General features: G+C 38.2%; 1 protein-coding gene across 4 annotated transcripts in view; it reads right to left on the bottom strand.

Moving 5' to 3' along the window:
• The window catches only part of LOC109064314 (zinc finger protein 609-like), a 58,538-nt gene that overhangs the window by 38,777 nt on the left and 4,420 nt on the right, over positions 1-15,341 (bottom strand). For all 4 annotated transcript variants that reach the window (XM_042728515.1, XM_042728516.1, XM_042728513.1 and 1 more), the window contains exon 2: positions 10,219-11,087. In XM_042728515.1, coding sequence (XP_042584449.1) covers positions 10,219-10,962 — 744 coding nt within the window. In that variant the 5' untranslated portion in view covers positions 10,963-11,087. The remainder of the gene's footprint in view (positions 1-10,218; positions 11,088-15,341) is intronic.

The following is a 15,341-nucleotide window of genomic DNA, read 5'->3' as shown; positions in this document are numbered from 1 at the left end:
CACTTGAAATTTGATAAATGATACTAAATCTGAAACTGCTGGAACACTGTTGAGTGGATGACAGCCTCTCCATTAATAACAGTATCAAAATAAACCAGAAAAAAAAAATTGCATACTAAGAAGAATGTCAGAATGTTTAAGGTTTTCAATTTAACACAGTTTGGTAGTAATAATAAAGTGCAGCTAGAGAATAAAATGATAGAGGGTTTGCAACACTTTTTTTTTTTTAAATGAGCTACTTTTAACTTGAATTGGTGCCTCATGATGAGGGACAATGAAAAATTAGCAAGAAAAGATGAAATGCACTAGAATGTCGGTTTGGTACACATGTACAGGTCCTTCTCAAAAAATTAGCATATTGTGAAAAAGTTCATTATTTTCCATAATGTAATGATAAAAATTAAACTTTCATATATTTTAGATTCATTGCACACCAACTGAAATATTTCAGGTCTTTTATTGTTTTAATACTAATGATTTTGGCATACAGCTCATGAAAACCTAAAATTCCTATCTCAAAAAATTAGCATATCATGAAAAGGTTCTCTAAACGAGCTATTAACCTAATCATCTGAATCAACTAATTAACTCTAAACACCTGCAAAAGATTCCTGAGGCTTTTAAAAAACTCCCAGCCTGGTTCATTACTCAAAACCACAATCATGGGTAAGACTGCCGACCTGACTGCTGTCCAGAAGGCCATCATTGACACCCTCAAGCGAGAGGGTAAGACACAGAAAGAAATTTCTGAACGAATAGGCTGTTCCCAGAGTGCTGTATCAAGGCACCTCAGTGGGAAGTCTGTGGGAAGGAAAAAGTGTGGCAAAAAAATGCTGCACAACGAGAAGAGGTGACCAGACCCTGAGGAAGATTGTGGAGAAGGACCGATTCCAGACCTTGGGGGACCTGCGGAAGCAGTGGACTGAGTCTGGAGTAGAAACATCCAGAGCCACCGTGCACAGGCGTGTGCTTTTGAACCAGAAACAGCGGCAGAAGCGCCTGACCTGGGCTACAGAGAAGCAGCACTGGACTGTTTGCTCAGTGGTCCAAAGTACTTTTTTTGGATGAAAGCAAATTTTGCATGTCATTCGGAAATCAAGGTGCCAGAGTCTGGAGGAAGACTGGGGAGAAGGAAATGCCAAAATGCCTGAAGTCCAGTGTCAAGTAGCCACAGTCAGTGATGGTCTGGGGTGCCATGTCAGCTGCTGGTGTTGGTCCACTGTGTTTTATCAAGGGCAGGGTCAATGCAGCTAGCTATCAGGAGATTTTGGAGCACTTCATGCTTCCATCTGCTGAAAAGCTTTATGGAGATGAAGATTTCGTTTTTCAGCACGACCTGGCACCTGCTCACAGTGCCAAAACCACTGGTAAATGGTTTACTGACCATGGTATTACTGTGCTCAATTGGCCTGCCAACTCTCCTGACCTGAACCCCATAGAGAATCTGTGGGATATTGTGAAGAGAAAGTTGAGAGACGCAAGACCCAACACTCTGGATGAGCTTAAGGCTGCTATCGAAGCATCCTGGGCCTCCATAACACCTCAGCAGTGCCACAGGCTGATTGCCTCCATGCCACGCCGCATTGAAGCAGTTATTTCTGCAAAAGGATTCCCGACCAAGTATTGAGTGCATAACCGAACATAATTATTTGAAGGTTGACTTTTTTTTGTATTAAAAAACACTTTTCTTTTATTGGTCGGATGAAATATGCTAATTTTTTGAGATAGGAATTTTGGGTTTTCATGAGCTGTATGCCAAAATCATCAGTATTAAAAACAATAAAAGACCTGAAATATTTCAGTTGGTGTGCAATGAATCTAAAATATATGAAAGTTTAATTTTTATCATTACATTATGGAAAATAATGAACTTTTTCACAATATGCTAAGTCCTCCTCTGACAGACTAACAAAGCTTAAAGGGACAAAAAAATGACTTTCTTCTCTGCATCACCCTATAGCGCCATTTTGGAGAGTATCACATACGTAAACAATGTATGCAAGTACACGGATACGTTGTTTACATTCAGATCAAAGCGTAAACAACGTAAACAGCATATCTGTGTACATACGTTGCATACATTGTTTATGTATGTGATACTCTCCAAAATGGCGCTATAGGGTGATGCGGAGAAGAATTGTTAAATAAAGTCTTTATTTTTGTTTTTTTTGCGCACAAAAAGTATTCTCGTAGCTTCGAAAAATTTCGGTCGAACCACTGATGTCACATGGATTATTTTACAGATTTCCTTGCTACGTTTCTGAGTTTTGATTGTGTAAGGATCGTTGCTGTCTATGGAGGGTCAGAGAGCTCTCGGAATGCATCAAAAATATCTTAATTTGTGTTCCGAAGACAAAAGGAGGTCTTACAGGTTTGAAACGACATGAGGATGAGTAATTAATGACAGCATTTTCATTTTTGAGTGAACTATCCCTTTAAGTTAAATTATACATTAAATTTGATTACTAAAAGGTTTATCAAGCCTTACTGAAATGTAGCTTTTTTTAAAGCTTTTAATTAATACTTAATTCTAAGTTAGGCTAAGTTTCTGAAATGACTCTCCTTTTTTGGTTTTAAACTGTAGAATGCAGCGTTATCACATGACCTACAATTTGTTATGCTCCCATAGTGATGAAAACAGTGCAAAGTTTCACTACAGGAGGCAACTCCCACAGGGATCACATCTCGTGATATGATCAGTGAAAAACCCCAGCCATCCTCTGATGGCGAAACTGAAGATTTCATTGAATGAGAGTTTACCACACATTTTTTCCCTAGTGTCGCGCCACCCTGCATTCCAAACATTGTGAAGGAGCATACACCGGTATTGTGGTATATTAAAATTCATATAACCAAAATAAACACAGGTATTCGGTATAAACCGGTATACCACCCAGCACTAGTTCAAACACAGATACATGTGCTACTCAGGCCTCACCTGCACACGCACGCTATCAACACACAGGTGACGAAGGCATAAATGACTGGTTCCAGCATACGCCACTCGCATTGAAAAAAAAAAAAAAAAAAGAGTAACTGGTTTGTTCATGTTTTTTTGTTTTTTCTCATTGCTGTTGTACTGTATTGGGAAGCCAGAATGCGAATCCATTAACAGAAACATACATTAGCCGAACTCTGTCTGTTTTTCGTGTTGTTATTTATAAAAAAAAAAACATATTACAGATGCATTGTCAGATTTAAGTCCAACCGAGGTGCAAGTACTTGCCGAACGGTGGTTACGGTATGCTTCAATTTTTTACCGAGAACCGTTATACCCCTAGTGGATACATAGTTTTGCAGAATTATGTGGATGAGCTCAGTGTTCAGAGCAAAGAGAGGGGTGGCATACAGAGCTGTGGTCATGGCTGACATTGATTATGGGAATATGAGCCTTTCATCTCACATGTGCACTCTGCACCCCTGAAGCAGCAAAACATACTTCACAGCACGTTCTCTCCACATAAAACATCCATAGCATTACATGACATAATGAGTAACTGAGACTGTGGGGGGGGGGGCACTACTTGACCACACGTGGTTTATTGGAAAAACATTTTTAAAATACAAATAAGTCTATATAATTATGAACTCAAGACATTTGTGTCATGCTGAAATTTTAATTTCTCCTAAAAATTATCCAAATTCATTTCAATTCAGAAATTAAAAACAATTAAATTCATGTAAGTAAGAAGAGTTAAAGTAAGATACAAACTTAACATTTCAGATTCAACCACACCATCATAATTACAAGTACCAGAATTGACTTTTATGCAACATTTAATGCCAATATGCATAGACATGTAAATTGCGAACTAAAGCAGCACTAGACACAGCCTGGATTGTCTCCTGCACAAAGCAATGCTAAATCATTCTGTCGCTGAAATCTTCAACAATACCCTCTAATCTTCTTAAAAGGATCTTTCCAGTGACACTAACCTCATTAGAGCAAGAGTAACTCGACACACAATGCCAGAGCACAAAGATGTCATACACACAAGACTAAGCAACATTGAATGGCAGCTCTTTACAGGTTCTGCAGTACAAGGAAGATGTAAGAATGAGATCTTGTGATTTTCTTGATCAAACAATAATGTTCCACTTTTCATAGCAGCCAAAGGGCTTAAAGTATTGTGCTTGTCAAAATGAAAGAACTGCCATTACAAAGAGATTCAATGGCCACCCCCACAGCACCGGGTTACTTTATACAACAGCTGTTTTTGCTAAAGGAGGAGGCTAAATAAATTTTCATTTTGAAAATGTGCTGCACATGCTATGCATTATGTAAAGTTTTCTACAAAAATTACAGCCAATCACTGCAAGTTACCACCCTCATTCTGTATCGTGAGAGCTGTTCAAATGATCAGACCACATACCCTAAACGAACACATCACGATTCATAATATGCATCCTAAGCAGTCAGCCAGAGTAGGATTAGTGCATCTCAAACATAATGCATAATCTATGCCAAAAGATTCTGGGATGATGAACTGTTTGCAGTGGATTTCTCAAAGTGTGCTTCAGGCTAGGATTGTTCACAAAACCAGACAGGAACATGCAGCATTTCTTTTTCAACTCTTTTAACAATCCAAGGCTGAAGCTAAAACAGTTTTACTAAATATGCACAACATAATGGAACCATACTGATTATCAAGCAATATTAGTGATTTTGTATTGACTTATCAGTATTGGCACTGAATAGTTGACAATTAAATGTGCTTGTTTCTCCTAATTTTTTAAATGTTAAATTGCTCCTGCAGCCATCTTAGCTAATTTCAAAATAAATAGCTATACATATATTAAACTGTACATTATATATGTTCTAATCTTTAAAAGGTTAGTTCACTCAAAAATTGTTACACATTTCTGTTAAAAATCCAAACCCCTAAGAATTGAGTTTATCAGGGAGCCGTTATTAATGTGTGGGGCATTGTAATCGCTTTTGACCGCGCACTTGTTTTTCGAGATTCGCGATCACACATATGGAGCAGCACTGCAGTATTTACCACACATTTTACAAGATGTTTGTCTGTGCTGCTCAGGATCTGCAAATCATTCGCCATCATTCTATCAGTCATCTCTCCTTACTCTGTTTATGTGGCAAGTGAAATGTTATGTACTGTAATGTAAAAGGCTACTGCTAGCAAGCGGCTAACCATGTCCCTTTAGTGGCTCTGTAGAATGCGTTATTTGTTTTCCGCGCCATTCTGAAAACGGATTCAGGCACACCTCTAACCCAGTTGGTTTTAGGGTCCACACAGTACTCTTATTTGACATCGTCCCAAGCTACTGTAACCGTTATATTTGATTCATATGGAGTTTTGCTTACATGGAATTTCAATGGAGAAAAAAAAACTCTCAGGTTTCATTAAAAATATCTCCATTTATATTTTGAAGATGAATGTAAGTCTTAAGAGATTGTAATGACATGAGGATGAGTACATTATGACAACCCTTTAAAGGGGTCATATGATGTTGCTAAAAATAACATTATTTTGTGTATTTGGTGAAATGCAATGTGTTTATGCAGTTTAAGGTTCAAAAAACACAATGTATTACACATTATTGTTGCTCCTCTATGCCCCACTTTTCTGAAACGATTTTTACAAAGATCACCATTCTGAGAAGCGAGGTGTAAGCTGATTGGCCAGCTACCCAGTGCGTTGTGATTGGCAGAATACCTCAAGTGTATGACGGAAATGTTACGCCTCTTACCATACTGTGATGTAGAGGTCTACACACAGGACCTGAGACCCGACCCGGGATCCGTACAGGTTCAAGGCTATATTTTTAATGGTCAGCCGTGTCGGGTCCCAATCTATTACTTCGGTCCCGGGTCCGTTTAACATTATGTGTAATACCCGAGTCGATTAGACTTTGAGAACACCCGGCCATTATCAGAGTCAGTCAGCGCTGTACGTGTGTTGTTTTGTAACTTTCAACTTGTAAAATTACGATGAGAAAAGTGAGAGTCGATAATCTGAAATAAGATGGAAAAAAAAAAAAACACCCGATGCAATGACTTTACCTTTGACAATTGGAACTTATTCCGCAATACCGCGCTTTGCAGTTTCTCCAATTTTTATAATAATGTTATGAATGAACCGTCTTGTTATATCTAAAATTTTTGCTCAGACTCGGCTCAGAGAGCACAGAGATGATAGCAAATAAGTAAAGCTAATAAAAAAATAATAAATAATCTTGAATCTTAAAGCTAACGTCAGCAGCCATGGCACTGGATGAGCAATCATTATTATAATCCAAATGGGTAAACAGTCTAAATTATTATGCAAGTTGACTCGAGATACAAAAAATGCAAAACTGCAAAGTCGCATTTGTCATCCGTCACCGTGACAGCAAGTGGACTTTTGAAGCTGGAATAATGAGTGGATTAAGCATTTCAATTGGCAAGAGAGGAATAACATGGATGGAACTTTCTTGGCGAGGAGGATTCTGTGCATTACAGTCAGGTACAAGGGAGAAGGCTTCTTACATCAGGTAAGACAAAAAGTTAAATTTTCGCAACTTGTTTATCGACTTGTTAATAGCAATTTGCTGTGGATTATGTGCAGATCGGGTCCAGTTTGGTCTGTGACTTCCTGGCCGGGTTCGAGTCCAGTTTCAAATAATTGACGGTCCACGTCGGTTCCGGGTAGCACATTTTAGACATTTCTCGGGTTCTGCACGGGCCCGGGTCCAACTTTCAAAATAATAGACAGGTCCGGGTCGGTTCAGTGTAGCACATTTATGGGTCTCTTCGGTTTCGGGTACGAATATTTGGACCCATGTAGACCTCTACTGTGATGCCGTGTCCCAGCGCGACGAGACAAAAACAATAAAACCCATTTCTGTTGCACCCAGTGGGGACATAATTACTGATTATAATGACTTATACTGTCTTTTTATGCGTTGCGTTGCGTATCGTGCTGCGTAAACATAAAACCATGTCTGCATTTGTGATCTGAGAAATGACAAACAAGCGCTATTCTACACTGCTCAAAATGTTTGAATCATCAGAGGCAAATTTTTTAAATGTAAAAACGTACTTAAAGGCTGTGAGTCAGAAGCACCAGACTGTCCTTGCCAAGTTGGAATTGCCCCACTCTATAGAAACAGACATGGCATTGTAGGCTACTCTCCCAGGAAACAGTCCTCGTCCTCCGTAAAATGCACTGCACACATCTGAATATTTGGTTTGAACTGTTCAGGAACAGTGTTATAAATACAACTTAACCACTGATTTCTAGTTGTGTCCTCTTTTGGAAGGCCAAACAAAGTAGTTTAGCTTTAACAATGAAACACACAGCGTCTCCACAACATGGCGGCGGTCGCAACAGAGAGAATTAAAGTTACGTCTTCTTTCTTTAAACTTTTGGGCAGCGTTATGCAAATCTTCCCACATCATGACGTAGACATGTGGGGGTGTGTTAGAATTAGCCATTTTAGGTAGGCGTGGTGGACTAAAGAATATCTCTTTGGATTCGAGACTTTAATCTTTGCAACTTTACAGATCTTCTTTATGAACCAAGAGCTTGTAACATTCCAAAGAGAAAAGAACATTTTAAATTGCATCATATGACCCCTTTAAATTTTCTACAAGCACCATAACATTGAGGGGGGGGAAAAAACTAACATTTTTTTTTTTATTACAAAATAGTATTTATTTAAATAATATTTTACAATAAAACGAAGAAAACTAGCAGCTTTTGGCATTGGCCAGAACGCTTCTTTCGCAATTGTGGTTCATCTAAAATTTGGAACCAACAATTAATGGCTCATTCTTTGGAATTTTGAAATTTCAACTGTTATAGTATCACTTAATATGGTGGTTTTGTGTCCCAATTAATACTTTATACTTTAAGTAGTGCAAGCATGTGAACTGTGCAGCAGCCCTGATGTCTTCAGCAGTCCTCTTTCGCCTCAGTGGAACTGTGGGAGCGCTGACAAGCTCCTTGATGTGTAGGAAGTTAAAGACTTCATCCACTTACAATGCAACCCCCCTTCCCCTCTTTCATTTAGCCAGGTCATTTGTTCCCCCTTCTCCTTCCTCTGGCCCTCGAGTGGCCTTTTTTTCTCAGCAGATCTGAGCAGAGCACCTTCCAACCTCTCGGAAAGCTACAAGCAGACTTCACCGCTGGCATTTAACACATGATCTCTCCTCACCTCCATTTGGAAGCACTGCGGCAACTTGAGGCATTCAACAGTTTTCTCTCATTTAGTCATTCCTTCCCTCATTTATTGGTCTCTGTTTGTTTATCCCCCTCTGTTCTGCCCTCTAGCTTTCTCTCTGCTCACATTGAGAGGTGAAATGAGGCATGCTGGAAATTTGCTGGCTGACAATGGAGGACAGCTGCTCTCACTGCTCAAGCCTTTCATGAGCTGAATTAGCAGTGCGAGCTCACCGCGTTCCCTTCCCCCACCCTTGCTGCTGGCTTTAACACCCATCCAGACATACTAGAAGTCGCCATGTACAAAGCTGAGGGAAAAGCACCACGAAAAGGCTTTGTTTCTCAGATCTGCCATTGCTTTAATGGCTGACATTTTGCCACCTTGTATTCTTTAATCAATTACCTTTTGCGTGCTGCATCATGAGCCATAAGAAAACATTTTAAATGCTATCAAGAAAACACATGTTTTTGCACCACCCTCTCTATTACCAAAACTAAAAAACAGAGGTTGGTCTATTGGATTTTGCAGATACTAAAAATGAAGGTGGAGAAAACATCAGAAAATCTATTAATCAGTCAACAGTTTATAAATTATATTGAACGTACAAGATATTGAATGTTGAATGTCTTTCCTTAAAAGTGGCCTAAAGGAACCTAAATTATATGAAATACCAGTGTAAAATCAACTGTCACAGCATAAAATGTAAAACAGTGCTCTACATCTCAGATGAAGAATCGCTACCAATTGAATTTATTATACAAATCATTTCATACTTATTTTAGAGTTTTAAACATTGTAATTACTTAATATCTACTTGACACAAGGGGAAATAATCATGTGATTTCGAACAAACACCGGGAAGCAAAGCTCTATTTTGTACTGACTTGCTTCAAAGAAGACTCTGGAAATCTGGGGAAAGCACAGGATTTGGCTTTGATTTTCATCATTTGGGTCATCAATACAACATTTAGGCTACTCTTTAGCGATCTGAAATTATAGTTACAGACCTAATCAACCACAGATTTATCTTGTCACAGCACCTCATCAAAAAGACAGAAAACCTTAGGGAGTGACTTTAAAATAGGCTTTTAAACCATTTCCAAATGTCACAAGGTAGGCTCTTTACCGTGACTGAAATTTCAATGTTGGCCAGTCCCCATAACAAAGCACAACAGTAGCAAACATAATCCTGAAATGAATATGACAATCCACAGCTGTTCTTTTAGTCGAACAGTATGTACTTGCAAAAAGATACATCATTAAGTTTCAAACAGATAAAAGGCCAATGTAAAAGTGACTAACAAACTCTGGCATCACTTAGCTTCTTAAGATCTGAAACTGGATTTGAAGCTTTAATTGGTATTTCCTTCCCAATTTTAATGATCCCCAGAAGCAGAGAAGCTGTTCTGATTAAAAGCTTGTATACATGCAGTTAAATGACCTTCTTCCAGCCCTTCCCCCACTGCAAGTTAAGGCCAGTGGGGTTAGGAGGGTCTGAGCTCTTCCCTACCCCCTCAACCACATCTTTGGCTCCTGGGATTAAGCGACATGGACAGTCAAACCAGGCCTAAACTTCCCTCTATTCAAAGATCAGAACCACAGGAAGAAAAAGAAAACCAAGCAAACAATTTTGTAATGTAATAGTGTTTGCGTAATACTGCATTTTTTTTTTTACACAAACTATGACAATTTATTTAGTCCTTCAAAAAGATTTTTTTTTAAATGCCAGAGCTTTAACCTAGTGGTTAAATAACCATGATGCTTATTTGCATAATGCAATTTTGAATCAGGCTCACAACATTTATTCAGTTTGTTCCTTCCTCTTCCGCATATCATATCCAGTCCTCTCTTTACTATCTGATCCATAAAAGTGGCAAAATGTCAATCAAAAAGCACATGCGATGCAAAGAAAACATGACCGCAGAGGAAACAGCTTACTTGCATTCAGGCGACTAGGTCGTTAATATTGACTCCCGTTATCAATACTTCAATAACACAATTTCCATTAGCCACTAAACAGTTCAAATTCACAAGCGGGCCTTCCGCGCTTACCTTTTCATTTTTCACCTTCTTCAAAGCTCTGCATTCACCGTCAAGCTCCTCTGGCTCTGATTTAATAGCTAATGGAGAGACAATTCCAACAGTTTCCAGAGCGTTATTCCCAAGCTGCTCTGTCACAGCCATGTCTGCATTTTGTGTATTGTCAAAGGGCGTGCTGCGTGTGCTTCCAAACGCCTGAGCGTTTGCTACTATCTCCTTCTCAATTGCCACGACTGCAACTGGTCCGCTTTCGCTTTTTTCTTTCTTGTTTTTCCCGCTCGATACTTCCTTCTCCTTTTTGCTGTTGGGCACGCCGCGTGAGGCCTTGGTGCCCTTCTCGACGCCTTTGCCAGGAGTGGAGTTGCCGCCTCCTGAACTACCTGTCGCACCAGTAACCTCCCCTTGGGTCCGTCCCTGATGGTCCTTTTTTGCTCCATCTGCAGCTGAAGACTTGCTGCTATTGTCTTTAGAATTTTTGTTGCGTTTCGATTTCGATTTGCCCTCTTTGCCTTGAGGGGCGCTCACCGGGCTCACAAACTTGATATTGTCTGGCAGAGCCGCTACTGCGCTCGGTGGAGCTGCCATTCCCCCTCCGTCCTTGGTGCCAGACATCTCGAGTTTGTCCTTCTCTAGGTCAGCGTCAAGGTCAATAATCAGATTTCCAACCCCGATATCCCACTCATCACCGCTGTCGTAAGTGTCCACCGCATTCGAGTCCACACCTTTCCCGCCTGCAGTGCCACCACTTAGGGACATTTTAGTGCCAGCGGCCCAGGTTTGTCACAGTAACGTCTGATTCCTCAGACTGCCAGGGTGTGGGGAGAAGGAGAACAGTAGCCTCAACGTATTGATGTCAACTTCCCAGTCACCCACATTTTGCCCTAGAGGAGAGACATACAAAAGGGATTATCTGGGTTGAAATTGTAGTCTGAAAATGAAATGGTAAGCGATAAATATGCAGCACTACACACAGACTTGACTTACCACACAAGAGCAAATTGTAAGCAATAACATTGACTTTTAAATAGTATACATAACCTTCTTTACATAGTACACAAGTTGAATAAAAGAAAAGCATGAGAGTTATAGTGTCTTAACCAGATGCAATCCATATTTTCCTTGTTAATCTGAGAAACTCAACAAACAGGCTTGTTTTCTTGCCATTATTTTGAGCTACACAGTATTGTTATTTCATCATATTCAAATCAAATTCAGTAACACTTTATTTTACAGTCCTGTTATGCATGCATATACTACGTACATATAGTAATAACTGGGTAATAACTAGGTTACATTTAGATTTAGTAATTTAGCAGATGCTTTTATCCATAAACCTTAACTTAACCTATGTTAAGTGCATGTAGTTACCTTACATTACTAAGTACTTTCTTGATTAACACTACATTGTACATTGTAAGTGCATGTACAGTAAAATAAATTGCACCACACACTTCAACTTATGTAAATAACTTGTGCTGCTGTGGTATCTGGTGAAGAAACATTTGCAAAAGATTTTCTAAACAACACTTGTGGTAGAAACAATACTCAAATATCTATGCTGTTTCATATTACTATTTATTCAGATACTAATATGCAGAGTCCTGTCAGTAAAAAAGCACATAAAGTTGAAAATGCAACCTTCGCAAACATAAAAATAGATGATAATTTGGTGATTATGAAGATGTGGAATTTTTAACACACACACACACACACACACAACATTTTTCATTTATTAGTACAGTGATAGCCTATATTGGGACTGGTATATTGGCCAGGGGTGCATTTCCCAAAAGCATCGTTAGCTAACTATGGTTTTTAGTTACATTGATCTCTATTGGTAACTTCGGAACTTGCAACAATAGTTTGGGAAACACAGCCCAAAGTAAAATTACTCTTTACTTTGCCATTTTAAGATTTACAATTGGAATTTAATTTTTTTGCCATTTCCAAAATCATACCAACAGATAATAAACACTGGTAATGGGGTTTAATTTTTTCATAGGCATGGCATTGTATCGGCCAGTGCTCTCTGCTCTCTAAATATCAGCATCCATCGGCTATCACAAACCCTATTACCACTTGACCACTACTTTAGTCATTAACAAACATCTATAATCTTGCAAACAAAAGCACAATGTTACACTCTGAAGAGCGAGCAAGGTTTGGATAACAATGGTAACATTTTTTGCAAAGCCATTCACTTCTAAACAGAACACTGATGTGTGAAATTATAAGCATTCTGACCTATATGTTGTGCCATAGTATTGGTTAAGAGCATGTGTCTGCTGACATTGGGCTTCATTCAATGCCTTATGTCTGTAAACTAATTAAGGCAGCCATTCTTTTTCACAGGTCATCTCTGCTTAGCAAGGATACGTCCAAGTAAGCTCACACAAGTCAAAGGAGCATGCACTTTGACTTCTGACAGTGTAAATAATTAACACTCAAGTCTGTAGAATTTGTCCTGCAGTGCTAAGGGGCTTGGGGCTGCAAACAAGGGCTGGTAAGCAACGACAACAGTGTTCTAATAAAAATGAAACCGCAGCCTTACACTAAATCTGTAAGAATCTGATTAACTATGTCTATCCATGTTTGAAATGCTTCACCAAGCTTAACAGCAGATCAGTTCAGCGAGGAGAGGGCTTTGTTCAATAAGCTGGAGCTTGTATCAGCCTTTCATTTAGGTTTTCACAAGTCTCTGATCATCACAAAAGCCACAGAGTGGAATTGAATGTGAGTAATATCGTTTCAGACACTGAAATTCCCCAATCAAGCATCTCACATGAATTGACTGTGCTTCTAGCTTGAATGTCTAATACACGTCTTGAAATTTTTCATTGATATTAAGAAAACCGTAGCATCCATAGCATCCAAAATTTTAAAATCCTCCTGAATTTTGTGAATCTAGATTGACAGTCCTGATGGAGATAATTGTGTTGCCATTTAAATAAGGATTTGGTTTCTACTGCAACAGAGCCATTGGATTCTCTGTAACTATGCCTTGCAAATGACAAAGCCCACCAAGAACAAGACACAAAACCTTGTATTGATTTTAGGCCCCTTCATTGATGAGCCATCATCTGACGACCATGCGTGCTCTACATAATCCCAGATGGTCATTCTTTCACAGTGGGCAGATCTAAAGACTCCAGATGTTCTGCTGGAACTAACAGTCAAAGGGGTCAAAGTCAGTTTGTAACATCTGTAGCTAACCTGTGCACCGTGGTTTCATGTGAAAAGCCTGTTTGATCCCTTTAAAAGTCTAGGAGATGTACAGCTTATTCAATGCCCTTTCAAACATGGCATCACAGAATGAGTGTTTCTGGGATCACAATATGTAATATGCATATTGATATTTGTTTTTCTGTTTAAAATCATATAAAATAGTGAACAAGGGAACTTATTTTGATCAAACAGCCATTATTGTCAAGTATGTAAATTTAAGAAGTTAAATTAAAAAATTAAAATAGAGTATAGATCTGTGTAAAAAGGCTTGCTTTCTTGCTTCATTTATACAAGGAAGAATGCGATATAATGTCCATTTGTGCACCGATGCAACAACACAGTAATAGTAATAAATAGCTACATTTCGCTAAAACATTTTAAAGCATTTTTAAGCCATACAGAGATTTTTGAAACATTTCTAATAACATGTTGAATTAGTGTTTAGAACAGATTTATTATAAAAGTTCATTGGAACTAATTAGAAAGAATCAAATTCCACTAACATAAGATATTTAGGGCCCTATGATTTCTGCAATGTGGAAAACGCGGACAGAACCGCGGAATCCAGTCATAAAAATTAAATTCACAGTTTAACGCGGAATGTCACGGAATTTGTCAAATTTTGAATGATTATTTAAAAGTAGGCCATTACACTTAAATCAAATCGCGATATGGACTAGTATCTGTAAATATTAAGCTGCAAAAGTCGATTTAAATATGAATCCTGCATGTTCTGCATGTCTCTGTGTGTGTAAATGGTGCCATATCACATACACAGAACTGTAAAGGTATTTACGGCAAGCCATCAAAATGAAAGTCCGGTTTGATTTGAAGACATTTTTCAGTAGAATGCACATAGCCTCCTACTACTACTAAAATGAAACAAACATTATTTTTTAAGGAATAATCACACAACATTTCTTCCATGTTTCTTCCATGTTTTAATTGTAATTGTAGATCTCCTTTGTTTGCTAAAAAATAAAGTTTGCTTAATTTTCACTAATTAAAAGATAAATAAAATTAATGTTTTATGCCTTCATTTGATAGTCAGAAAAATTTAAACACACAACACAGAATTTCTAAGGGGAAAAAATCATAAGACTACTTTAAGAAACAAATGAATAAATTAAGTTGTTTTATGCATTCAAATAATTAGACATGCTAAAACACAAAATTTGGTAACAATAAAAAATATGGTGAGCCCTAAACATAATTTTTGTCAAACTTTTAATAAATTGATGTGAAAATGTATATGTTTCATGATTTTAATTAATTACTCATGCTTTTTGATTAATAAAATTTACTTTAAAAGGGAAAAAATTTAAAAAGGAGTTATAAAAGAAATTACAATGGAAAAAAACAGAATCCAGAAAAATTAATTAAATTAAAAAAGAATTTAGGAAAAAAAAAATCAAACGAATTTCATAGGGCCCTGGATATTAAAACACAAACTCAGGCTGTTAATTAATGACAGGCTGTCTTTAGGAAACTTAAAGGGATACTCCACCCCAACATGAAAATTTTGTCATTAATCACTTACCCCCATGTCGTTCCAAACCTGTAAAAGCTTCATTCGTCTTCGGAACACAATTTAAGATATTTTGGATGAAAACCGGGAGGCCTTTGACTGTCCCATAGACTGCCAAGTCTCTCCATATCACCGTATGCTGCATATGCTCTTCTGTATCATCCACGCCATAAGGACGCGCTATTTCTACGTGTATTTAGCTTTGATTTGAAAGAAAGCTGATGATACGGAAGAGCATACGGTGATATGGAAAGACACAGAGGAGACCGCTGACAAAGGAATTGTTGAATAAAGTTGTTATTTTTGTTTTCTTCGCTTACAAAAAGTGTTCCCGTCGCTTCATATAACCCAGATTGCACGTCTGATGGCAGATGGAGTATTC

This window comes from Cyprinus carpio, chromosome B7 (genome assembly GCF_018340385.1).
Source record: "Cyprinus carpio isolate SPL01 chromosome B7, ASM1834038v1, whole genome shotgun sequence".
NCBI lineage: Eukaryota > Metazoa > Chordata > Actinopteri > Cypriniformes > Cyprinidae > Cyprinus > Cyprinus carpio.
This window is presented reverse-complemented; position numbering and strand designations above follow the sequence as displayed.